General features: G+C 51.2%; 4 protein-coding genes across 4 annotated transcripts; all 4 read right to left on the reverse strand.

Moving 5' to 3' along the window:
* Positions 1–597: 597 nt before the first annotated feature.
* On the reverse strand, positions 598–3822 carry CTRU02_212697 (uncharacterized protein; the record flags this gene model as incomplete). The annotated part of the gene is made up of 4 exons (XM_036723472.1): positions 598–1907; positions 1977–2792; positions 2843–3320; positions 3379–3822. 4 exons carry the CDS (start codon positions 3820–3822, stop codon positions 598–600), a joined length of 3048 nt encoding a protein of 1015 aa, XP_036584748.1.
* Positions 3823–6529: 2707 nt separating this feature from the next.
* Positions 6530–7901, reverse strand: CTRU02_212698 (3-isopropylmalate dehydrogenase; the record flags this gene model as incomplete). Its single annotated transcript, XM_036723471.2, has 5 exons — positions 6530–6765; positions 6826–7546; positions 7612–7683; positions 7761–7781; positions 7851–7901. 5 exons carry the CDS (start codon positions 7899–7901, stop codon positions 6530–6532), a joined length of 1101 nt encoding a protein of 366 aa, XP_036584747.2.
* A 1524-nt stretch (positions 7902–9425) lies between these two features.
* Positions 9426–11182, reverse strand: CTRU02_212699 (PHD finger protein 20; the record flags this gene model as incomplete). Its single annotated transcript, XM_036723470.1, has 2 exons — positions 9426–9609; positions 9675–11182. 2 exons carry the CDS (start codon positions 11180–11182, stop codon positions 9426–9428), a joined length of 1692 nt encoding a protein of 563 aa, XP_036584746.1.
* Positions 11183–20674: 9492 nt separating this feature from the next.
* CTRU02_212700 (uncharacterized protein) lies at positions 20675–22869 on the reverse strand (the record flags this gene model as incomplete). Its single annotated transcript, XM_070205895.1, has 4 exons — positions 20675–21049; positions 21128–22386; positions 22436–22788; positions 22847–22869. 4 exons carry the CDS (start codon positions 22867–22869, stop codon positions 20675–20677), a joined length of 2010 nt encoding a protein of 669 aa, XP_070060288.1.
* Positions 22870–24790: the final 1921 nt, after the last annotated feature.

Raw genomic sequence — 24790 nt, forward strand, 5'->3', positions numbered from 1 at the left:
TCAGAAAGGTTTGATACTGGGCAATGTCAGGCCAAAATCATCGGGTTGAAGTCTTAAGACGCACAACTCTGTGAAGATTTTTTTTTAAAAAAAAAGAAAAAAAAAAGAAAAAAAAGTAAACAATTTCTGTATGCAATTGACAACGGCGTCTCGGAAGACATTGTGACATCAATCGAAAGGATGATTCCGGCATTCATAAAATGCGGCATACATCTTCATTTTGATTATGAACAAAACACAGTAAAAGAATGCTACCAACCTGATCTCACTTACTCCTCCTTGTTTGCCCCTAGCAAGCCAGTCCTGGTACTTTTTTGGTCTTTACAACTTCAAAAGCTTACAGATTCACTCGTTTCACAACAAGAAAATTTCATTTTGTAGCATTTGGAGGCAGTCAGGTAGCTGTTGTAGTGCCGCCTGCGCAATCACGAACACCCTGACACTGTGGTGGGAAAACCTATACACTCCGAGACCGAAGACAGCTCGTTTCAATAGGGCTTTAAATTTTTCTCTAGCTTCAACTTCCATGAGTCATTACTTATGGCTAAAATTTTGTATCAAGGACTAGTAAGCAGCCATTGTCTCTTAATCACCATCTCATGTGCTTCCACATTGTACAAGCTCCTCCCGGAACGGTACAATAGCCACATCCCCGACAAGTCCGTTGCTTGTTTTTGGAGCGGCAGCCGGGTTCAGAAATGGCTTGCCCCCAGACATCTCGATTTCGCCATAAAATGTGCTTAGGTAGTTCCACATTGTGCTCGGGGTCGAGATCAGAACCTCGTTGTCCCCTTCTGTGAGAAGTGAAGTGATATCGCGCTGCTCCCCATAATAATCAGCTGTCGGGACTGTGTACCCGTTTACCAATACTCTGGCTCCGTGCAGGACATGTGGGAGTCGTATGTAAGCTCCCGACGTGGAATTTTCTCCTTGAGATCCTTGCCAAGAAAAGGTCGTGGCATAGTGACCTACGCCAGAAACATTGACCAATGCTGGTATATCCGACCATGAAGTCAATATTGGGAGAGGCTGTGTGGTGTTACGCTTTAAAGGCTCGGCCCCGGAATCATAAATGTCTGCGGGCTTCTCCCAGTGTTCCACAGAGAGTGTCCAGTTGCGCAGCTCGATGGGTGGCCGAACGCCGCAGCGGCCAACCTGAAGAGTCTTTCCATCCGAGGTCGTTACTTCACTGACATGGTTGAGATGAAGGCTGATCGTATCGGGCGTAGTAAATCTATAGCCGAGGATGTCCTCGGATGTCGAGTTCAGATGACAGGTTGGGACGCTTGCATTGACCGAACCTGGTGGACCGAAAGCCAGCAGGGCAGTCTGGTTAGCCCGAAGCCGCAGTGGGATTTTTGTTTTGCCATTAGTGACTTGATACGTCAGAACGGGTTTTTCCTCGCCGGACCATAGATCCAGCCAGTAAGGCGTCTTGCCCGTGGCCACTACCAGTTCCCCTACGGTATCGTTAAGAGAATCGTTGAGAATGAAGGCAAAATCCCTGTTGGTTTCAGCATCTTCCCTCCAGAGTGTGTAGATTTTGGTGCTTGAAATGGCCTGGATTCGTGGACTCAGCCCAAGCTCATATAATTTCTCGGATACTTTGTTCGATTCAACTTGATGAACAGTCTCCAGCGCAATCAGAGTCTTCATCTCGTTTATGAATTGGTTATCAAAGGTTTGGTTCCCAGAGGTGTACAGTCCAGGGAGACCACCGCTGAGGATGACTGAGACGCCGGCTTGTGCAAACTGTTGCACATGAGTAATTTCGGCGGTGGTAAAATTCTCCTTGCTTTCGATAACGATGGCTTTCCACGCCAAGGTGTCTGGAGAGAGAATACCGTCCTTGGCGAAGGCCTGTGGGAGGCCAAAATTGCTGGGCGAGATATAATTATAAGTCCAACCTATTTGTTAAAATAAACTGTCAGTAAAACTGTTTATAGCGTAAAGCTGAGAGTGAAAATAAGCCATACCATTGTCCTCGAGATCTGTGTGGTTGTAGATAGTCCTCCAAGTCCAGTCGGTAGCCACATGGCTACGGAGAATAACAACGTCTGTTCGCGGCACACCATGTTGAAGTACCCACTGCGCCCTTGCGGCATATGATAGCACATCTGGAAGAGTCAAGTTCCACGAGGGCTGCTTTGGAGAGTACACCTCTGAGAACAAGTACGAGAAGGTGGTATAACCAGGCCATGTCGTCTGGGGATACTTGCCACTATACGTCTGGCCGTGGAGCACAAGCTGATTGACACCTCCGACGAATGCCCGATTCATTGAGAACAAGAGGTCCGACAAAGTGTACGAGTACGCTTTTGTAGGCTTTGCCCCCATTTCGCTGCTGAGAATTCTCTTCCCAGAGAGGAAAGCAGGGCCGGTGAACTCACGATACGAATCAATGATATCCATCTGACTAAAAGTCTCACCCTCAGGGACGTCAACAAGAGGGATAGCAGCGGCCATATCCATAGGCAGGTTGTACGTCGGTTGCGTTGAGAATTTGAGGCCAAGTTCGTTGTTCGCCCAGTTGGCCAGAGTACGTAGGTATTCGTTGTAGTCATCTTCGAGGACACTACGGTAGTCATTGATGAATCCTCTGCCTTGGTCTTCGGTATTGAGAACACACTGGAACTCCCCAGGAGCTTCTCGTTGTTGCAGAAGGTTGTTTTGACGAAAGATTAAAAGAGGAAGATACTTTGTCAACGAGTACTGATATCTGGCATAGAACTGATCAGGAATAGATGGCGTCCAGTTGATATGTGAGGGTACTTCATTGCTGTCTTCCCAGACTTAATGAGGTCAGCAGAATGATCACCAGAAGAAGAGCAACGAAGCCTACCAAGATTGCCTGCTTCCTTCACCAGACCCTTCAGATCGTCTACCAGAATATTTTTCTCCCAAAAGTCAATGGTCACCTGAGCCCCTCGAGCGCTGAAGTGGTCTACAACGTATGACCCATTGTCCCATATGGATGAGTTGAGACCGGAGCTGTACTCCAGGTTCTTGTGCAGAGGTTTCGTTTCATAGAAGGCGAATATTCGATAGTAGTCGCTGCCATTAGTGGAGGGAAGTGTCAAGTTGGCATGCCCCGTAGATTTCGAAATCTCAGAAGTGACTTCCTTCAGCTCTTGGTTGTCCAGCACGAGAAAGGACCAGGTAGCGTTCACGGGACTTCCGCTCATGTGATCATTGTCGGCTGTGCGTGTCTCGTTAAAAACCACACGGGCTGTCACTGCAGCAATAAGTTTGCCAGAACCCCAGCCCGGAAGGACTTGGTTATAAACACCGTTTTGCGGAAGCATGTCTGAAAACGGCACCTTTTACAATGTCAGTCCTTTGATCCGACGTCGTGGGTAGGGAGGGGATGTGATGTACCAAATCCCATTGCAGTCCCTCGTCAGATGCCTGAGCAGGAACTCCTTGACCCTGATTTGGCCCTAGAGCAAAGTCCATAAGAGCACCCGTCTCCTTGTGAGACTCTAGTGCAGCTTTTAGTACGCGTCTGAAAGACGGCGTGCCGAATCCAGTTTCTGTCCAGTTCACTCCGGCAGGAGCACTGCCAAAGGTTCCGCCATAGTTGTAGTATGGAACCAACTCGACACCGCCAGCACCTATGGATATGGCCGACGCAATGTCGGCCTTGACTTGCGCAGCATCTACTGATGCATCGGGAAGCCAGTATCTAAACTTGGGCCGAGAATGGATGGAGGGTTGCTGGAACGTGCCAATATCAAAGCCAGTAGCTTGACAAGCTGTTAAACCGACGTGCAGAAAAACTAATAAGGAGTGATAACCCCAAAAGCTCCAAAGAACTTGCATGTTTTGGACCACAAGCACCAACAGGATGGCCCTTCATGTTACTGGATACCGTGTGCTACTGTTCGAGGAAACATGAGCTTTTTATGACTTCTACTGAATCCCAGAACCACTGAACTTTTTTATGGGCCAAGTGGGGACTGGTTGAAAAGAACCGCTGGTCTAGGGCCCCTATGTGCTTCTCGTGATATCAGAACCCGAAAGCCAGTATTTTGAGAAAAAAGAAGCCAGTGGTGAGGGTTCAAGATGGCCTGAAAACGGGCTCCTGGAGCGCTATGTGGATATGTGGGGACCCCATGGGCAAGCAACGTGTGGGGTGTTCAGTGAGAGGTATACCGGGAAAGCCCTCGGGAAATCCGGCATTCGATTTGCTAAGATTCAGTTTTAAGGCGGGTTGACATGCATTCCATGGGCACTACTGCTCCTTCAATGGTATCTGGGCGATTGCCGGAGCATGAGTCCATTCTCACGTTGGTGCCGTATGATGGCAAACCAACTAAGGTACTCCATGAAAGTTTGTAGAGGTAACAGTCCGAGAGGTTTGTGTTATGTGTGCATATTATCGTGAGTTAATTCAATGAGTATCGCTCGTCTTTCGACTAAAATATTTGTGAGAGAGTTCACATAATCGATGCTCCTGAGGGCTGCTAGATAGGTGGGCGCGTCGTGTTCATGATTGCTGCAAAAATAACTCATGTTCTAAGGTTCCAACTAGCACAAAAAACCAAGCTGCTCAAGCCTCTAGTTTCTGGGCATCTGATCCTTGTTCATTTTGAAAAGTTGGGCCACGACGATCATTATAGTTTTTGCTCGTGTTTTGGTCTATACGACCGGATATTCCGACTTGGCCTTTTTTTTCCCCATTAAGGCATGTTTGCCTTGATCCACGCATATCCAAACAACAATCCTGGCGTATGTGGTCTTCGTCCCAGGCTTGCCGAAATAGGCAATACTGCATGACAGCAACCACCTCGTGATACTTTCAGCCCAACCTTGTTCAGTTTCGGATATTTCGCTAATCGGATGAACCCCCTGTCCTCCGTTGTTCGTAACATTTGGGCCAACAAATGATATAGTGTGAGCGAGTGATGAGCTACGTCGTGTATACTAAAAGTTCTGCTAGCAGAAAAGCGCTGCGTGATGTAGAGCGATGCCCAAATTTTTAAAACCAGTCAAGTCCACTGGGAAAGACCAATTCACTTCCCTGCGAATTGATGCGTTCTTCGACTTGAATAGATGATGCACAACTGCCGTACCGTAATAGACAGCTTCACACACTTTTGTCTATACTAAAAACTAGTGGCTGGGACATCTCAAGATCATGGCTACCTTTCTGCAGCCGTGCTTCTAAAGTTTCATTTTAGATTATCGTGTAGGTTTGCAATCACTCTACCGACCTCTCCATAGGACGAGAAGCCTCAACTCATTTTCATCACTGCGGTGGCTCTAAATTATGCGAACGTGTTGTTCGCATCTTCGTTGTTGTCAAAATAGCAAAGGGTTACCTTGAATTTCTTCATGGGATAGCATTACGTGCCAATGCTACAGTCTCGTGCACATTGGTCTTTAGCCTACATGAGAGGGACAGTAGTTGTTGGTACGTCTGTCTAGAGAGACAGCGTTACAGTGGAATACTTTATTCTACATGAACGACAACGACCACCGAAGCTTAAAACAAGAGCAACTCCACATTAGCACTCCGCTGCCGTAAGAATGGCCTGGCCCGTTTCGGAATATCATTAATAGAGTGTTCGGCTTGACGTGAGATAGTAAGGATGACCATACTGGCATCATACATCACATGTTCAGGTCCCAGAAAGACCACTCGATCATCACGATATATTCTGGTGAACTAGGCGTGTTGCCGGACCATGCCAGGATGGAAACCAACCGCGCGGTGTATCCAACTCGAACAAATCGCTGTTCCGAGGTACAAGCCGAGCTGAAAATTAGCCATGCGCCCGTCTTCCTTACACCTTCTCCAAAACCAAACTGTTTCCCAGGACTGTGGCCTCCAAAGAATCGGATTGGTAGATCCAGGGAAAGAGGAGCGCAGCCTACGGAATGTTGCGATGCAGTCCTTGACTAAGAAGACAAAGAGCAAGGAGATAAAACCCAGCAAGTCTCTTCTAAAACCTCTGCGAGAACATATATCACGACTTGTACTGAGCAATTTGCACCCAGATGATTGTTGATGTTAAGAGTTTGGCGTCAGTGATCAGACGTAACTGCTTTTAGTCAAGTACAAGTGACTGACAGTTGGTTTCCGCAAAGGTTGCTGGCCTCCAATACCATACTCATAGTTCCTGCAGCTTATCGTAGAAGTCGGAAGATGTCTCAAAAAGAGTTGCAGTTCCATCTAAGCACGTCAGGCAATTTACATACTATGGCGATAGCTGCAAACATGTCGAACCCAAGCAAAAATGAGAAAAGTCATTTATCTCACCTACCACCTACGACATTCACACCTCAAGCTTCCTCTCAGTAACCCGAAAGCCACTGGACAATTATTTAACTGAGCTTTTTTCTCTACCTCAGTTTCTCGCGGTACGTAGCGAGCTATACAGAGCCTCCGCACGCCAAACTGTCTTACTTTTCCGGTCTCCGGTTTTCCGACTTTCCAGTTCGCAAAAAGAAATAAGAATTTAAAAAAGAGACAGCATCCAAAAAAAATCTCATTCCTCGTCAGCCGTTACATGTGGAACCCTCTTCATGCCTTGAGGGCCTTGGTCAACTCCGCGACGATGGCATCGCCAATCTCCTTGGTGCTGGCGTTGCCGCCGAGGTCCTTCGTCCGCAGGCCGTTGTCAATGACTGCCTTGACGGCGTTCTCGACGGCCTGGGCCTCCTTAGGCAGGTTGAGAGAGTAGCGCAGCATCATGGCGACGGAGAGAATGGTGCCAATAGGGTTAACAATGCCCTTGCCGGAGATGTCAGGGGCAGAGCCTGTGTGCTACATCAGCATGCCATTTTCAAATCGAATCATTGGCGCATAAAAAAACATACCGTGAATGGGCTCGTAGATACCGTTGCACTTGCCCTTGCCATCGGGGATGCCGCTCAAGCTGGCACTGGGCAGCAGACCGATGCTGCCAGGGATAACACTGGCCTCATCGGAGATGATGTCACCAAACAGGTTGCTCGTGACAACGACACCATTCAGGGCACGGGGGTTCTTGACGAGCAGCATGGCCGCAGAGTCAATAAGCTGGTGCTCGATCTTGAGCTGGGGAAACTCCCTCTCGAAGAGCTCGGTGATGACCTTGCGCCACAGACGGCTGGTGGCCAGTACGTTGGCCTTGTCCAAACTCCAAACGGTCTTCTCGCCACGGGCAATGGCCAGGAAACCGGCCAGACGACCGATACGCTCGACCTCCTCGCGCGAGTAGGGCTCAGTGTCCCACGCCTTGCCGTCACCGGAGTCCTCGCTACGCTCGCCGAAGTAGATACCGCCAGTCAGCTCGCGGACGATGACCATGTCGGTGCCACGGCAGACATCAGCCTTGAGGGGAGAGAAGTCGACGAGGGCCTCCGAGGCAAAGCTGCAGGGACGCAGGTTACCGTAGGTACCCATCTCCTTGCGAAGCTTCAGAAGACCTTGCTCGGGGCGCACGGCGCCGGTGCCCCATTTCGGACCGCCGATGGCGCCAAGAAGTACGGCGTCGGCAGCGTTGGCGGCGGCAAGAGCCTCGTCGGTGAGGGGGGAGCCGGTGGCGTCAATGGAGGCCTGGTGGGTTCTTCGGTCAGTTTGCTACTCGGGGTTAAGCGTCGGGCAGATTCGGAAGGACTTACACCACCCAGGAGGTGGTCCTGGAGGTTGAACTTGCCAGCGGAGGGGCTGTTGGCCTCAATGGTCTTGAGGATCTGTGGGACGGTGAAAAAACATTGATCAGCTTCACGATGCACGATATTTTTGGTCGCGGGTGGCCCGGTGAGCATACCTTAACTGCCTCGACGACAACCTAGAACAGAGTTTCGTCAGCTACACGTTCATTTGCTACCTCGGCCGTCGACGACTCGAGCTCACTCACCTCGGGACCGCAGTGGTCACCGGCAAACACCACAATGTTATGCGTCGCCATTTTGTCCTTGTTGAAAATAGAAAGTCGTGTTGAAACTTCGGGTTGGGAGAAAGGGTATCTGGGCGTAATTGGACAGGTGTAAAAGAAAAAGGAGAGAAGAAAGTCGGGCACGCCAGATGAGTCTCCGTTCCGATAAACAGGTGAGCTGTTGCCCCGCATCCAGCACAAGATTTAAAAAGTTTAGGCGCAGTCCCAACCCCGCCTTCCGAAGTCGGAGGGATAGCTTCACGCTTCAGCCTGCGCCCCCGCTGCTCTCCAACACACTCCCACGAGGCATCGGGGCTTCGCTTGGCTTCTTTCGGCGCCGGTTCGTCCCGGCGCCCCAGAATTTCCCCTTCTTCCGGCCTTGTCTACGGCGAAGACGATGCTAATTCGTCCACTTTGCTCGGGGGTATTCAAGCCGAGTAATACCCATGGCAGTGCCGTTCTTGTTGCCGTAATGTGTGCCCCTGATTCTGGCGGCTTTTCCGAGGTTGTTTGCAATGAAGCGGCTTTTCCCACAAACAGATGACCACAAAGATATAGCTACTGTACTGCTCATCTTTTCTCTTGTGGTATAGCTTCTACGACAATCCAATTGCTTTGAGTAGTGAGTGGCCCTTTCTGCGTTCACAGAGGGATTGTACAAATCGAACCTTGCGTTTGTGTATTCTGGTTAGCCTTGTATTCGCCTGGATGCTCTCGCCAAGACGGACATTTGTCCTAACCTGGAAAGGGGAACGAATAGCCTCATCATAGGCTCTTTTCATAACCTGGCTGTATCAGTAGCTCGAGACATCAGGAAAGAACAGTATAAGACCATGTAGCGCTGCTGTTCCAACTATATAGCAGACAGCGAGCGGAGTGCCAGTTCAGCCTACATGATTGCGCAAAAACCATATATTAACAACAGCTAGCACTCGGGACGACAACATTGTGAGGCAAGACGGTAATTAGATTATCTTGATAAACGGAAAGTTACTAATATAACTTAGCAAGGGTTTAGTTTGACAGGTGCCCGCCATTGACATACGGGACGGACGATGGCCCGCCACATGCCATTCACTTCTTTCATGAATTCGACGCCCCACAACTTAACAGTTGCACATGATAACTCCCCATTACCCTCGAGATTGCCATTGAAAAGCTATGCTCATCTACTGCGTTATTGGCCCCCTGCGCAAGGAACTGTGCTTGGCTAGAAGCGGCATTGAGTTCTAACATGGCTTTTGGGGACGTGTTCAGCAACAATGCACATTCCCTACTATTTTGAGTCTTCTCGATGTGTCACGAGTCTCGGAGGCTGGGGGCGCTGTCGATATCGCCCTAGGAATATGAAATCATTTCGAAGTATGCATCGCTTCATGTTTATTTTTTCATTATGTTGCAAGTGTGTACTCGGGTATTATATGTACTCATCAATATCCCACATGGTTTGATGATGGATTGCCCGTCCTCTTTCTAGACCCATTTTTCCCCTTCTCTTGCCCGTCTTTAGAACGTCGAAAGTTTGGTTATTACGTCGAGGGCTCGACTAGCCATGAGCTACCGGAATGATTTACGAGCCAAGGGGCTCGCCCCTGACGAGCCTAGCACTGGACCATTACCACGAAGTCGGCCGCCTCGCATATTGGGGGTGTTTGAACAGAATGCACATATATATACAGTCGGAAGAGTTCGTCGCGAGATTTTAATGCACGAGCCATGGAGCCACATCTCGCAGGACTCGCTAGTAGGGTGGTTAGCCATCGAAAAGTCACCGGATGTGTCATCAAGATGGACTAGGTGTCATACCATTGAACCATATACTCTCCCGGTCGGTCTGCGCCATTCCTGCAGACACAACGCACGTTGTAAGTAGCCTTTGATGGCGACGGCAAGCTGGTTTCTGTCAGTGCACCTGGCGACATCAGGCCTCCCTGGAAGTTCCCAAAACTGCCTGATACGAATCGTTGCGATCGTTGACTGCCCGGCGCTGGAGGCCCTCGCTTCTGTCGGCTCTCGACCAGCTTCCGTAGCTCACTTGCAGCATCGCCACCCTTGCCATGCGCATCGTTCATCACCGTCTCGGCTTCACTCTCAGCATCATGATGTGATATCGATGCACCGTGGCTGCTTGAGCTATGTTCGCTTACGCTTCTGCGGGATGAGTGGAACATGGAGGCCGAGGTAGGCCGGCGAGGGTCAGGCAGCGCAAAAGAGGCGTTTCGGCTGGGAATGATGATGGGTTCGTCGTCTGTCGAGGACTCGTCATCTTCAGAGTCCCAGCTCTTCTCTCTACGGGGCATCTCCCGCACGACAGGTCTTGCCTGTGTGCTACTTGGTCTAGGTTCGTCCACAACCATGGTGGTTTCAGCTCGTGCTCTGCCTTTTGAGTCAATGGTGAACTTGACGGAAGTTCGGGTTCGTGGGCTCGAAGATTCAGGTATCGCTGTCAGACTCGAAAGTCGAGATTGTTGCTGTTTAAGAGGTGAGATCCTGCCTGAAGGTCGGCTGAGTGGCCGGCTAGGCCCTACTACAGGGCCAGTGTTGGCCTGCGGTCTAGGTTGGATGGCTGGAGCCAGTGTGGGCAACGCTGCCTTTGCCAGCCCACGGCGACCACGATTTTCACTAACGCTTCGTTGGAGGCCATTGAGTCGCCCATGTGACTTGGAAGGGGAGCTTCCAGACATTGGCTCTGGCATTTTACTGGGTGCCAGCTCCCTTGTGCTGAAGGAACGGCGGATGTCTCCGCCATGCATTGGCGCTCTTGATTGAGTTTCTGCTGCTGCAGCTAAAGCAAATTGTGCGGAGCCTTGGGTCACCGGAATGTTGGTATCCATGTTGGAGGAAGACGATGGTCTGCTGAACAGCAGGCCGGGATCCACTCCTGCACCAGGGCTAACAATACCAAAAGGGTCGTCCACCGATGCTGTGAACGACGCCGAGGCCATGGAGATATCCGCAGAACTGGAATGAACATTAGACATGAGAGGTTTGGGGGCTAGTGGCCGGCTTCGCTTAGCCAGTTGAGCATTTTCTTGGTTATTTGCTGGCGGAAGGGGAACAGTTTCCTGGAACATTTGAGAGGCGTCAAAGGACGGCATGTGACGGTGGGTCGAGGTCTGAAAAACACTAGGGCCAAAAGAAAAATCGATATCCATGCCTGACATGTCAGCGCTTGTGTCCCAGAAGCTCGTCGGAGCGGTTGCTGGTGCGGACATGGGGTAGCCGAACATGTCGGTGGCAGTCACAAACGCCATGTTGGGCTGCTGTGGGGTACCGGAAAAGTCTGGCTGGCCGTAGCCATGGTCATTCTGCATATTGTCGACGTGAGCTTTTGACGCAAGCTTCCGCCCACCCTTGTGGGAAGATGGGGGAGGAGTGGCTGTCTGCCCGTCTAGGTCCGCGGCACCCTCTCTGTTTCTCGCCTTGGTCAAATTTATGTCTTGGGTGGCCGCCTCAGTGCTCTTCTGGCTGGAAAGTTCCGGTTGCTCGATTGGGGGTTTGGGTGAAGAAGGCAATCGTCGAGAGGGGTCAACCGGCGGCAAGGGAAAGGTCGGGTTGGGCGAGAGGTGATTAGCATGAGACGCTATCTGAGCGGCGAGGCTTTCGGCAGACAAGGGTCTCTTCAGACTGGTCGAAGGGGGATATGCCGTAGCGGACAAAAACTCGGCAAACGGGCCTTGGGATCCTCTGAGATTGCCCGGAGTGGTGTTGAAGACGGAGTATTCCTCAGCAAAACGAGGTGTCCACCCACCGACGTCGTCAAAGTGACCTTGTCGTTGCTTGGGAGTTTCGAAGACGGGACTCGGGAAAACGGCAGAGATTGGGGTCTGTTTGGGTGTGGGCGGCTGAGCGTTTGGGTTTCCAAAGCTGCAAGCAATATTTCAAGTTAGCCAAGAGGAGTTCTGATAGTAAGGCGGCCTGTTGATCTGTCGGCCTGGTGGGAGACAGAAGACCAACATGAATGGGGTTGGGTTTGGTTGAAATCTTGCCTGGAAGCCAGCTGATCCCCACTCATAGCAATTCTACTGTAGTTCACACAACCCTAACTCGAACATGACAGGAACCACCTTCGCAAACGGGATTGTCGAGGCTTGATGAGGCAGAAGTATTCCCAGTATGACCAAATATCGATATCAAATCGCAATCGTCCAGTTGGAGAAGATGAGGGGTGGTACCAAGGGCTGTCGAAGACTCGGCTCGTGAAGGTAGCGTCTCAGGCGGGGGCGGCTTCAGGCTCGTATATCATTGATCATTACAGAAGCTCGTGGGGCCGTAGATTCATGACAATAGCATTACACTGGAGTTCAAAGGTTTGCGTGAGCAAAAAATGGCCGCTTGGACTTGAGACTGGGAGGTTGGTAGTTGCGGGAGGGAAGATTTGCAAGCAGAGAGGTCCGTGGGATGCGGTCAGGAGGAGGCAAGCATACCAGTGGAAAGATAGGTTACAGAAGCAGATGGATCTAGTCGTCAGAGTCGTAAGACAGGAAAGCAGGGTCTTGTCTGTCAGTACAGCGCTTCCAACAGGAGACGGCTTCGGAAGAGGCAGCACAAGAGAGAGAAAGAGAGAGAGAGAGCGCAGGTTAGAGCGAGTGAGGGAGAGAGATGTAAGGAGCGTTTGATAGCCAATCGTTAACCGTGGAAGGGGAATGGAAAACGGGAGGTCACGGTAAAAGGTAGGTAGGTAACATCGAAGTACCTGCAGGCAGGATTGAGGAGGAGAAGGAGCACTGTTAGGTAAAGGTACGTAAGATCAGGCTAGGCAGAGGCGGTCTTCCGTCGTTGGAGAGACTCGTTGGAGTTGTGCAGGAAAGAAAAAAATCGGTACTTTAGGTGTGCATGTACCTCAAGTTAAGGTCATTGAGAGTACGTATCTGCCAAACACCCACACCATTGGCGGAAGGGAGCCGGGACAGCAGCACAGTCCAGTGGAGCACAGCGCAGTTTGTGTGACTTCACTGCTAAATTTCAAGGCAATAGGGTGGAAAGAGATGGTTCAATCACAGTGCTGCTAGGGGGTCCCTGAGTGCCAGTACTAGCGAGCACGGCTAGCCTATTAAACGAAACGACAGTGTTACTAGGCTGGCCGGAGCGACCTACGGTTGAGGTCGAATTCGAGCACCCAGCTTTTCAGGTCTCCAATGTCTCTCTCGACGTTGAGTTGCATGCCAGCAGGACTGGGCAGAACAGAACAAGTGGAGAGGGGGAGGAATTCGGGATCTAGGGCGGGGTGGCTCAGCAGGGAGGCTGGAAGGGTCTTCGAGCATCCGGACAAATGTAGAGTCAGGCTCTGATCGCTGGACCGGCTCGAGCGCACTGACGGGGTGAAGTGTTCAGATGGAAGGCAGATCCAACGAGGCCGTTTCCCGCACAGATGGTGGCAACATGTCAGGTGTTTCCCACTGGCTGTATCAGTGCCTGTTCTGGTATTCAGGGTTTCAAGGTTTAGCGGCGACGGGCTTGTAAGCTACAACTGGCGCTGCACTTGGCGCGGTTATCGTTGTCGTTGTCGTTGTTGGTGTCGTCCGAGCTACCTGCAGCGCATGAACGGAATGTATTGAATGCGCAGATGAAGCATCCGGTACAAACAATTCTATGCAGCTGTAGGTTCGGCCAGCCATTGCGCAAGAGGAGAGAGAAAGAAATACGGAGTATGTGTGTATGTGCGCGTGTTTTCGAAGGGGAGAGGGCATCAGAAACCTCACGCCGAGATTGGTGTTTAGTGGCGGCTAACACGAAGGTACTATCTGTTACTGCTGGAGCTACTGCAATAGGGAGGAGCTGATGATAGGATGTGATGAACTCTAGGGGCTGAAGAAAGGGCTGCTTCAAGGATGTTCCTGCGTGGTATGTACTTGTCTCGGGACCCCTCGATGTTTCCCGCCCGTCAAGATATGCGAATCATCAGCCCTCCAACTAAATGGGTTTGCCCTGACCTGTTTTTGACCCGACTTGCTCTGATTTAGGTATTGTCTATACCACATTACCCTCCGAGGATTTCCCTACGAGGGCATAGATATTGCGCTGGAACGAGACCTGACGTATCCGTGCCCGGGGCCGTAGAAGCCGTAGGAGGGCGAAAGGGCCCGCTGCTTCATGTCCTGACTGAGCAACGCCTTTTCTTTTCTTAGTCTGGTATCCTTTGTTCAACGTCCAAAAACTGCTGAGACGGTTGCTGGTTGCAACGGCTCGGCTGACTGGGGCAAGCGAAATGCCCAAATGCGATGCGGAAGGGATCTCACGCAGCGCCATGCAAGGTACTTTTCCAAACACGGTCATATAATTCGCAACTTTTGCTTCTGCTGGTGGTGCTGATGCACCGTAAGGCGGGGAACGTTGGGACACTTAGGGAGATGTCCCTCCGGAGACAGGGACAAAAGAAAAAAAGACCAACCAGACTAGTCTGGTAGCGCAGCGCCGCCTTGACTCACGCACACACACACACACGCCTGCCGCTGACATACCATACCTTACTTTGGGGGGCTTTTAGGCGGCCAGTCCAGGTTTTGGATGAGGGGTTGCCAGGTCGTCATCGAAGGATGTGGAATGGGTGGATGGGAGGGTGTTAATGGGAATTAGTTCAACGCAAAAGATGGTCATGATTGAAAATGAAAGCACCGGTGTCTCAGTGGCAGGGCTGCAGTGCCACCACTACGCATCTTTTCGTCATCGTCACATCAAAATTTCTACACGGGTTTTTGGCTCTGGAGGATGTACTACGCCGTCGGCCATTTCGAGTTAGCTACCTAGCTTGGTTTAAAGGCACGGTTGACTTGGGAATGAGTGGTCTTTGGCAGCTGCCATGTTGTCTAGTCGTAGTTATCATTGGCAGTGGTTGCTGTTCGCTCGACCTATTGTCACCTGTCCAGCCCATTCCTGCAGGTGCATGGACTTACACCCTAGGGGCTATGGCCCAGCTAGGCTTGGTGCTCTTCAGGTCGTCTTTGCTTTCTGTCCCACCACGCCAGACTGCGAGGCATATGTAAAATAGGGGAGAGAGAAACCGAGGACTAGCCATAGAACCCCAACCATTGGACCGAAACATTGGTCGATAATGCGGTGGTGATACCACTTGCGCTCACCAATCCGTTTACCATATCGAGCACCCTCACTCACCCTGGGCCGAGATGAATAACGCGCAAAGTAGCTTGGCGATAAATCCCCGTCGTTTAGGGGCCACCTGAATCCTGCTGAAAGCTGACACCATGGGTTTGTGCTCTCTCTGGTGCAACCAATGCCTACCGTAGGTCTCCGTAGAATCCATTTTGAATCTTCTGATGTCTAATCGATCGGTTGGAGAGACAACCAACATGTATGACGGAAGCCTGACCACACATCCGGTATCGACCAGTTGCCGAGGCGTTCGCCCCGAATTTTCTAGTCTTGTGTCCATTCTTCCTCCCGCCTCCCTTCGTCTGGCCCGGAGTTTCAGACGTTGAATGGACGACTAACCAGGGATGGAACGAAATATTTATTGATTCTTCCAAGGGTTGATTGATGTTGGCGACTCCGCCACGAACCATCTCCGTGCTATTCTCTCAGTTGTTGAACTCTTTTTGCTTTGCCTTCTGACATTCCCCCTGACGACGAAAGGTTTCGAGCAACGTCCAAGAAAGACCATGCGCGTCCAGAAACTTATCTGAGCCTCCTGAAGACGAGGCAACAGTCCCTCGGCTCTTTCACACAGGCTAGTGACTCGAGGCTTGGTGACCCTTTCCATCGTTCTGTTTCGGTCAAACTCCTTGGGTGCCCATTGTGGGCTATATCTGTACTGTTGATGGCTGCATGCCACTGACATGTTAACGACACAATGACACGAGGAATTCACATGCTCGGGAGGTTTACAAACGCAAACCCCAGCAATTGCCGTGTTGTCTCAGCTTCATCGGTTTATAGTAATGCCAAGGCGGCCGTCAATCCAGGTTAACGCTTCCTCGAGTTTTGGATCAATCGAAAAGTCATCACATACTTCGCTTCGTAACTCCCTTTCCGGAATATTCTTTGACAGTATTCGAAGTTCAAGTTCAGTGGCCAAATCATGTTGCCGAGACAACGGCCCGGCGGGACTCATCATTTCTTAACTTTCCGGCGATGAGGCTCAACCATGACGATCATGCCAAATGGCATGTCGAGCATATAACAATGCAACTCTGTGTGTGTGTGTGTGTGTGTGTGTGTGTGTGTGTTTGGCCATCCCTTCTTCATGGGCCTTTATGCGCTTGACTTGAATTGCGTCTTTAACATTCCTCGACCCTGTATACTCAATATCTGTTGCAGCAAGATCGGAGGCAGCGATACCAACACTCAACGGATACCTATGCCTACGCACACCAATGCTTCTTCATGGTCTCTCTTCTCGAGTGTGAAGACCGCAGAAGAGAATGCGGTTCCTATGAACTGCGTTGTACGTGCCAAAGTGCATACTGGAACCCAAGTTCATTGGCACTTACAGTCTATCCGTCAGACGTAGCCTAGGACTAGAGCTGTACCTGCGCAAGTCAGCATATGCACAATTACGGATGGTTAGGAGATTGCATCAAGCAGCCACTCATCCATACCACAGCGAGCCGTTCTAAATACGTTACAACCCACCCAATTGGAGGATACAGCTCGGAAAATCGTACGTCAACGCCTACTCCAATAGGACAATGCGTGATGTTATCTGCACCGTCAGCAGCTAGTGAGGGGTAACCAACAACTGTCCATTCACCTTTGACCAAGCACTACTAGAGTAATCTCCCAGCTCCAGCCATCCAGCAAATTCTCTTTTCGGCCGGCCGGCATCCTTGTAAATGCCAATGACGGTTGTCATTTCGGGATGGTCCTCGGGATGACACAGGTGAAGATTCGGCGCTGGACCTGGACATCTTTGGCGTCGCGCATGCCAGTCCCTTTATTTCCCCGCTCACCCTAACCAATGCTACTCATGCATTAGTGACAGGCTTCTGTCAAATTCAGGGGCAGGAACAACCTGATATACGATATAAGGCACGTAAATCGACTGGGCAAGGACGACTGAGCTGTAATGCCTTCCATTGGTGTTCCTAGCACGTGTCTTATCAGCTTGCGGTCGGTTCCCCTCCCATAGTCAGCGAATCGTTTTCTGATACTTCTGCTGCAAGGGGTTTAAGTGGTTGCAGCCGCATGCCACTGAGTGGCCCATTAGCGGTACTAAGTTGTCTCTCATTCTCTATGTTCCGTACAATGCAAGGTACCAGAAAAGCCTCTGCTTACCAGAAATCGACATTCTCATCACTCTCTTCAAACTCCTTTCCTGCACGGGACATTGCGCGATTCGAGACGCTGCAATACACTTTCAAGACCTCAACAGTGGCAGGTGGCGATCTTTCGGGTTTCCATCCCAGGACCAGGGTATGAGATGAGTCCTAAATCTCTCTCTCCAGTCGTTCTGGCCCGCGTACGGATCATCCCCCCCCCCCTTTTGCTTGCCTGGCATATCCCATCCCTTTCCCCTACCCCCTTCCGTAACCTGTGCGCCTGGAATCCGGATACGACCCTCGTCTTCGCTGTGGCCGCGAAGTGGACATGATGGAGAAGCAACAAGAACTAAAAAGGGACGATCAGCGATACCACAAGCTTGGAACCGAAGCCGCAGTCGATCCTTGTATCGCCTATTCTAGGGCAAGAATAAGCACGATCAGCGGCCTGTCATCGCTGGCTGCCAGAATAGGAGACGGTGCCTGTGGGCTCTGCTCCCCCCGGGTACCTACATATTGGCGGGGTCTCCCGGTCGAGACGCATGAATTTGGGAGATTACACACGCCCCCAACTGCCTCTATTTCTCGTACTACACGCCGTGGTAAAATCCCCTTTTTCGTCATGTTGCCAAATCGATCTTCTTCCGGGATAATCATCGAATCGAAACAACCGTAAAAGAGAAGCGCTAGTAAAAAAAGTTTTGCAAGCGTTCCTGGAAGATCCCCGGCACCCGAGCGGTCTCCTCGGGCTCGCACGAGAGAGGGGTAACCGGGTTAGGTCTCCGATGCCGAGTTTTTGCCTGTCATCGCCAGATACCGTCTTTTGTCGAAACGAGGTTGTTGCGCAGCTCACTCTGTAGGCGTACGGGATTTCTGACCTGCCCCGTCACGCATATGAATGGCATTCCCTGGCCATCTCAAGACTTGGGTTCCAGCAACCACCGTCAACCCAACCTCTCCCCCTTTGAGGAAAACTGCTGCATCGGCAATTGTTTCTGCGGAGCGCAGGCATTTCGAGGGGCTATGTCGATCATAGGAACCGCAACACCATGCCTATGAGTCCCCGGCCATGCAAGCGACGTCTCGCCCAGCCCCCAGCTGAACTGGCCTTGCGGAAGAAGAAAGAAAACACCACTTCAAGGACGCAAATGCATTGTGTTCTTAGGCATAACAAGCCACTTTTCATGCCTTCCGCTTCGGTCGACGTCGGCGACGAGCACCCGAAGCGAACCAGACGATGTCTCCCATCGGGGCCAGCCTCCACTACACCGAACCCCGTCATGCCCTTTTCCTCGCCGGCCATGCCGGGTTCTTGGCTTGGCCTCCTTGGTTTGTTTGGTGCCTGATCTGATGTTCTCTTCCTTTTTCTGCCCCTGTTATTAACCCCCCTGACTACTACGTAGTATATAGTGTATCTTGGTGTCGACAGGCATTCTGCCCATTCTCATGAGGCTATCTACGCCCCTTTAGGAACTTTTTTTTTTTTTTCCGGCTCTACATCGTGGTATATCGTCCGCTCGTGCCTGGCCCCATCGGCAGATGGAGATATTGTTCCTGAACCATCCCCTTTTCGGGATGACAACGAGTAGATGGGACCCCGGCTCCATGTCCGCTCACAGTCTCGGCCAACCAACACCTCCACCGATCTTCACATCGGGCACCGGGGCCCTTCCGACTCCTGTTCCTCCCTCCTATCAACCCCTCTCTCCCCCCCGTCCTGTTATCCTTGCCCCCAGATCTCGCGAGTGAAGCTGCGAATCCAAGCAAAAATGGCCACCGTGAACCAGTCGAATGCTAAATCCTCCACCCCTTGTCCTTCCCCCCGGCCATCAAAAGTCCCTGTCCAGTGCCGTCATACCCCTGAGCCGCGCCGGTCGTACTTGGTAAAGAACCAGGGTGTGGGCAGAATAGGAGGGGGGCCCTCCCTTCGGCTTTTCTTACTATGGGCTTCTCCGGCGCGTCGTGGACTGTCATCGCGATTCACGTCTAGAATGATGGGGTGTTTACCTACCATACGCGGACTAAGGGCGGGGTTTAGGGCAGTTGAGGAGTCATAGCAAAAGCGCCTTGACACGACAAGTGAAAGACCACGTAGGTTCAGTCACGAGAAACGTGGTTACGAGTACAAGCGCAATGCCGAAGAAAAACAACCCCCGACCTTTTCTGTGACTTACATACGGGGAAAAGAGTAGACGGCAGGGTCGTGAACGGGATGTTTCCGGATCACCACCAACCCCCTTCCCAGACTCGTACATCACAATTTGCAACCCCCGAAAAAGTGTGTCTATGAAAGACAGCAGTTCTGAAATGACCGTGTGATTCCCCAAAAGCAAACTATTGAAAAAATAGAAAAAATAAAAAAGGTTCTAACTACGTTGGTCCTGCTGCTGCCCCGAGGTTCAACAAGCAAGAAACCCCCTTTAGTGCCCAGTCTTCGAGAAAAAGTCGTACAGTGACGACGGCCTCCCAAAGTGCCCATTGTCCCCATCCCACAAACACAAACTCGTGAGTGTGTGTACCCGACCATTTCGCCGTGATGATATTTGCCTTCCTTAACCATGGGAATATCCTCCTCTTCCTTCCTTTTTCCTTTGCCATCCTAAACCTCCCAGAAGAAGTCTGAAAAAATAAAAAAAAAAACCAGAAAAGGAAGAGAAAAAAGATCCCCAAAATTTCCACCTTTTCCTCCCCTTGATATCATATGGTATTTCCTACTCAACAAAAGGGGGGGGGAAAAAAGGAAAAAAAAAAAAGAAAAAAGACAAAGAGCCACATAAACTAACAAAAGACATAAAAGAGCCTGGGTTGGGGAACCTGGCAGAGATTTAGCTATCTACGATTAAGTTTGGAAGAGGCGGTGTAAAAAGGGGTTGTTGAATAAAGTGCAATAAAACATAAACAGAAAACCATACTAAAACAGGAGAGTGCAAAAACATTGACAGGCGAGAACAAGACAAAAACTGGCCCCGTAATCCTCTTCCGTAGTGTTTGTCAGTGATAAATGTGACTGGCCATTATTGCGATATTTTCCTGCATTCATTGAAATGTGTGTGCGTGTGTATGTGTGAAGTCCTCCTCTTATCGGGGCATTAATTGCTTTGCGTCGCATGAAATATGAAGAATACGTGATATCAAAGGAAAGGGATAAGATCCAAGCTGTCGATGGAGGGAAGTAAGGTGATAGGTAGTAGTAGTAGTAGATTGTGGAATCGTCATGATATTCTTCTCTTTCCCCTTCTCTTTCGACAGATTTTCTTTCCCTTCCTTCCAGCAACTAAAAAAGCGTCAAAACACCCTAAGCCCCCCCAAAAAAAAACCCATCCTCCAGAGGTATCCCATGATGCCCATTCTATAGATAAGTTGTTTTCCATAAATTCGTGATGAAGTTTCGGGGAAAACGTATTGAGCAAGAGAGGGTTTGAAAGTTTTTTTCTCGTGACGACGTTTCGAAAAAGTACCGCAGCACGCGCTGCGGCTAAGAGGTAGTCGAGTGTGTAGAGACAAAGGGAATATTTGAAACAGGAAATAGGTGGTATCAGTCGTGTACGTTTGTGCAAAAGACTCTCAAGACCAAAAAACGCAAACAGCAGTCTAAATCATACCAGGCATGCCTTCCATAGGATTGATGACGCCCTGGGTTTGACCATGGCCCATCTGACCCTGGTGCATCTGGGGGGGCATCGGCGGTACCTGTTGAAGGTGCTGCTGCTGCTGTTGTTGTTGCTGCTGTTGCTGCTGCTGCTGCATCTGCGGAATCTGCGGGATCTGCGCCGGTGTTGGCGTGTTGGTGGCCGAAGCCGCCGACGGCGTCATCTGGGGAGTGATGGGAGCCTGCTGTGGCATAGGAGGAGGAACCTGTTGCGGCTCGACCTTTGGCTTGGCCATCTGTGACGCCGCTAGGGCGCGGTTGTGGCTACTTTCCCGTCGACGCTTAGGGGCATCCTTGATCTTAGGGTGGGTGTGGCACTAGTGGTGATTTGTGTTAGTTGGACTGAGTGTGACACGTCACAGTGTTCTGGCCCTGGTGGCCGCGGTATTACTTACCTTGTACGCATGTCTGAACCACGTGGTACCCTTCTTCTTGCTGCTCACGAGCGCGATCCAGTCATTGCAGCTGCCGCAAAGTCCCTCCCACACGTCTGGGTTGCCATCCATCCGGCGTGTCTCTTGAGGCTCTTGGAAAGGGTTTCCAGTGGCGGCGCTGATGCCGTGGGTGAAGGACTTGTCATACCAGAATGCCGAATTCTTAAGCACTAGCCAGCGACCGGGCTTGCAGATTCCGCACCAACCCTCGCGCTTGTTGCCATGGCCGCGAACCCATCTGGGAGTGTACAGGTCGCCCTCAAAACGAAGCTCCTGCTCATGGGGAACCAGATCAGGGTCAGATGGATTCATGTCCTCTGGGGGCGGCGGGACCTGCTCCTCGTGCAGAGAGGCGTACAAGTCGGGCGGGTCAGACAGGTCGGTGTAATGGCTGTGAAGGGAATGCGGGTCCGCGTTGCTCTGAAGCATGCGGAAGAGCCCGTGGGACAGAAATGGTGGCGGCGCCTCGAAGTGATGAGCATCAGGGTGAGGGAAGCCGTTGGAAGGCAGTTGAGACGGAAGCAGCATGCTGTTCATGCTGTTTCTCTGGAATTGCGGAGGGCCTGCCATCATGAACGGGTGCTGTTGAGCGGCTTGCAAATTGGTGAAGTTAAGAGGGACTTGGTTGTGCTGGATCGTGGGCGAGGAGTGTCTTGAGGACATGCGCTGATGGGCACCAAAAGCGTCATGGCCAGGATGAAATACGAACGGGGTTTGGCGACGGTTCTGTTGGGTCCCGTACGATCCAGTAGACCATCTCTTGGTCGTTCCGCGGTCGACGCTGTAAGGGGCAGATCGCATGCCCGGGCGTGGTGATGGAGAGGCTCTGCCGCGACTCTGAGTCCTGACAAGTTCAGATCGGCTTTGAGGCGTCATCCGCGGGGATGCCACAGGGGACAACTGAGTGGAAGACATCAAAGAGTTGCGGTTTGATGGCGGCGGATAGTCTGAGCTGAAGGAGGGAGCCTCTGATAGAGCGGCGGAAAAGTCCTCGTAGGATGGCATGTCGGAAAGCGCACCCGATGTTGACATGGTGAATGATGATCCAGACATGCGTCTTGGGTTGGGTCCACAGTCAAAGTTGAACTCGCCCTCGGGCTGCTGACCGTATCTCAGATCGAGAACGGGAATGGCTTCGTCAGTCGTATAGGCCTGTCCAATCATCTCCGTGTCCAGCCCTTGGAACTCGAAACTGTCATCACACGGCTTTTGTTGCCAGGCTGCTCGATTGATTAGCAAACGAGGTGATCTCTCAACAAGGCGACTTACTGTTCTCCATTGTCGTCATGGGATAAAAGTCTTGCTGGTGAACGGATACGGGACGAGACAGGGCGTCGCTGGGGGTTTGCTGCATGGGGAGAGGTGACGAATCCCACGATGGGAGTGTGCCGTACTCGTCGCTCATGCTGTACGAGAAACCCTCGTGGATGGTAGCAGGTCGAGGCCTCATGCCTTGAGACGTCGGTGTCGTCCATACTCCGGCGGGCGCTCCCACGCCCTCATTTTTGATGGGCATATCATTACCGTTCATGTTGAGGATGGGCGTTGTGCGTGGCGGAACGTCTCTTCTGAACTTATTGTTGGGATTGAAGATGAAGGAAGGTTGGTGTATTTGTTGCCGACTAAAATGTACTTGTAAGTCATGTAGGATGGAGGCTGCAGGGACGGGATGGGGCCTACAGCTGTGCCTGACCAGAGTCCATGGTGCTTAGACAGGAGCAAGGAAGCGTGCAGTTAATCAATTATTGGCCTGATGCTGAACGGGGGGCGGTGGATTGTTAGCATTGATCCTCGGACGAGGGACACCAAGGGTGGCAGTTGTATCTAACGGCAGTCGGGGGGGTCCACACTGCCCACGTATCGACGAGTGCGATCCGACAGGCCGAAGAAGGGCTCCATGGAACTTACTTGGAAGAGTCTGGCGCAGTGGCCAAGTTGAGCGGAGAGAGACGAAATAATCTCCGGATCCAGCGAGTAATGGGCTCGGCGTAGTGGTGTTTGTTGGGGGTACCGTAGGGAACGCGTAGATTTCCCTTCCTTTCTTGGCTCCTCTCTCTTTCTTTTCTGCCCCTTGGTTCCTTCCCGGCCTCTTCCTCGCACGTGGGTGGATGACGATGAGCGTTAAGGACAGCGGGTCCTCGCGATGAGGGCCAGTGGTTGTTGTTGACAGTAGGGATTCCCGTCCTCAACTAGACCGTGGATACAGGTGTGTGAGAGCGTGAATAAGTAGTGAGGTTGTTGGTGTATTGTGGCCTTTGTGTGTATATATGTATATATATTTGTATACGAGTGATCCTTATAGGCGTGTCAAATAAAAAGGAGCGTGGTGAGTTTGCAAGTGATTAGCAACTCGTTTGAATGCTTCGATAAGGATGAAGATGAGAGCGCGTAGCTGGCTAGCCGTCCAGGTCCGACGGGGTGAAGAGAGCCAGCTCCCGGAGAGTAGGTATTATAGATGCGAAGAGGTAGCCCCCCTCGAAAAAGAAAAAAAATAAATTATAGGTAGCAAGCAAGGCTCAGGGAAAAAAAGGAGTGACTAGAGATGGGAATCATGGACATTGAGGCCTTGGTGAGTGGGACGCAAAAGGAGAGCAAGAAGAGGGTAGGACGAGGGGCGGTGCAGACGGATCCTGGAGGTATAAAAGAAGTAGTGTTGAAAAAGAAGCATCATCCATGAACAGACCAATAGTTCTGCACGGTCAAGTTCGGAACGTCGGTTGGAGCTAAGCCGGATTCCCTGATACAAACCTCTTCGTGTCTGTGAACTTGGAGGGGGGCAGAGGCAGGTGTGCGAGAAAGTACTCGGCCAGGCTCAGTAAGAGGGCGAGAGTTGCAGGGGTAGACTTTTGGTGGTGGACAAGGTAACATCTGTTCGTCGATGTGGATGTGTGGGAGTGAGATGCCGATGAACCAGGGACAGGCCTACCGCCAGCTGTTTTTGGAAGACGGGGGACAAGGATCAAACAGACCGACAGGGCTATACCTGGATGATAGATGTGTGGTCATAAAGTAAGGCAAGGTAAGTTGGGAACTAGGCAGGTACATGGCACCAAGTCGGGGCCGCAAAAGGGCGTTATCGGGAATTATCAATTGGGAGGGAACAATATCGAGGGAAAAGTCCGTACAGTAAGTATCACGTTAAGAGGGTTATGAGAGGATGAAGGTTGGTGGTGGTGTGGAGAGTCCGAGGGACTGAGAGCGATCAGAAAGGATGGGGGGTGTGAGACAACCAAGAGAAATGGAGACTAAGAGCCATGAAAAGGGAAGTGCCCATGAAAATATCTACCATTTAACCAGTCAGAGTCGAGGAAATGATGGGATGGAGAGGAGGGCGGAAGGTGTAAAAAAAAAAAAAAAAAAAGGGAAATACCTATTAGCATGGTGTGCTCACTTGCACCTTCCAAAGTTACTCACTTCTGAGGCTCATCCGTCCGGCTAATCCATACGGATACACCTGTAAAACCTTGTCAGAAACCCCCTCCCCCTTCTAGATCTCTGAGCCCCCGTCCCCGTCCCCCTTCCTTCGCCATACTTTTGCAGTGCACAGCGGCGGTGCAAGTGTGGATTTGTAGCAGAGAAATTCGTTGTGACGAAATACAGGACCAGTCTTGGACGAGAGACCAC

The sequence above is a fragment of the Colletotrichum truncatum genome (genome assembly GCF_014235925.2).
Source record: "Colletotrichum truncatum strain CMES1059 chromosome Unknown Contig_0009, whole genome shotgun sequence".
In the NCBI taxonomy this organism is placed as follows: Eukaryota; Fungi; Ascomycota; class Sordariomycetes; order Glomerellales; family Glomerellaceae; genus Colletotrichum; species Colletotrichum truncatum.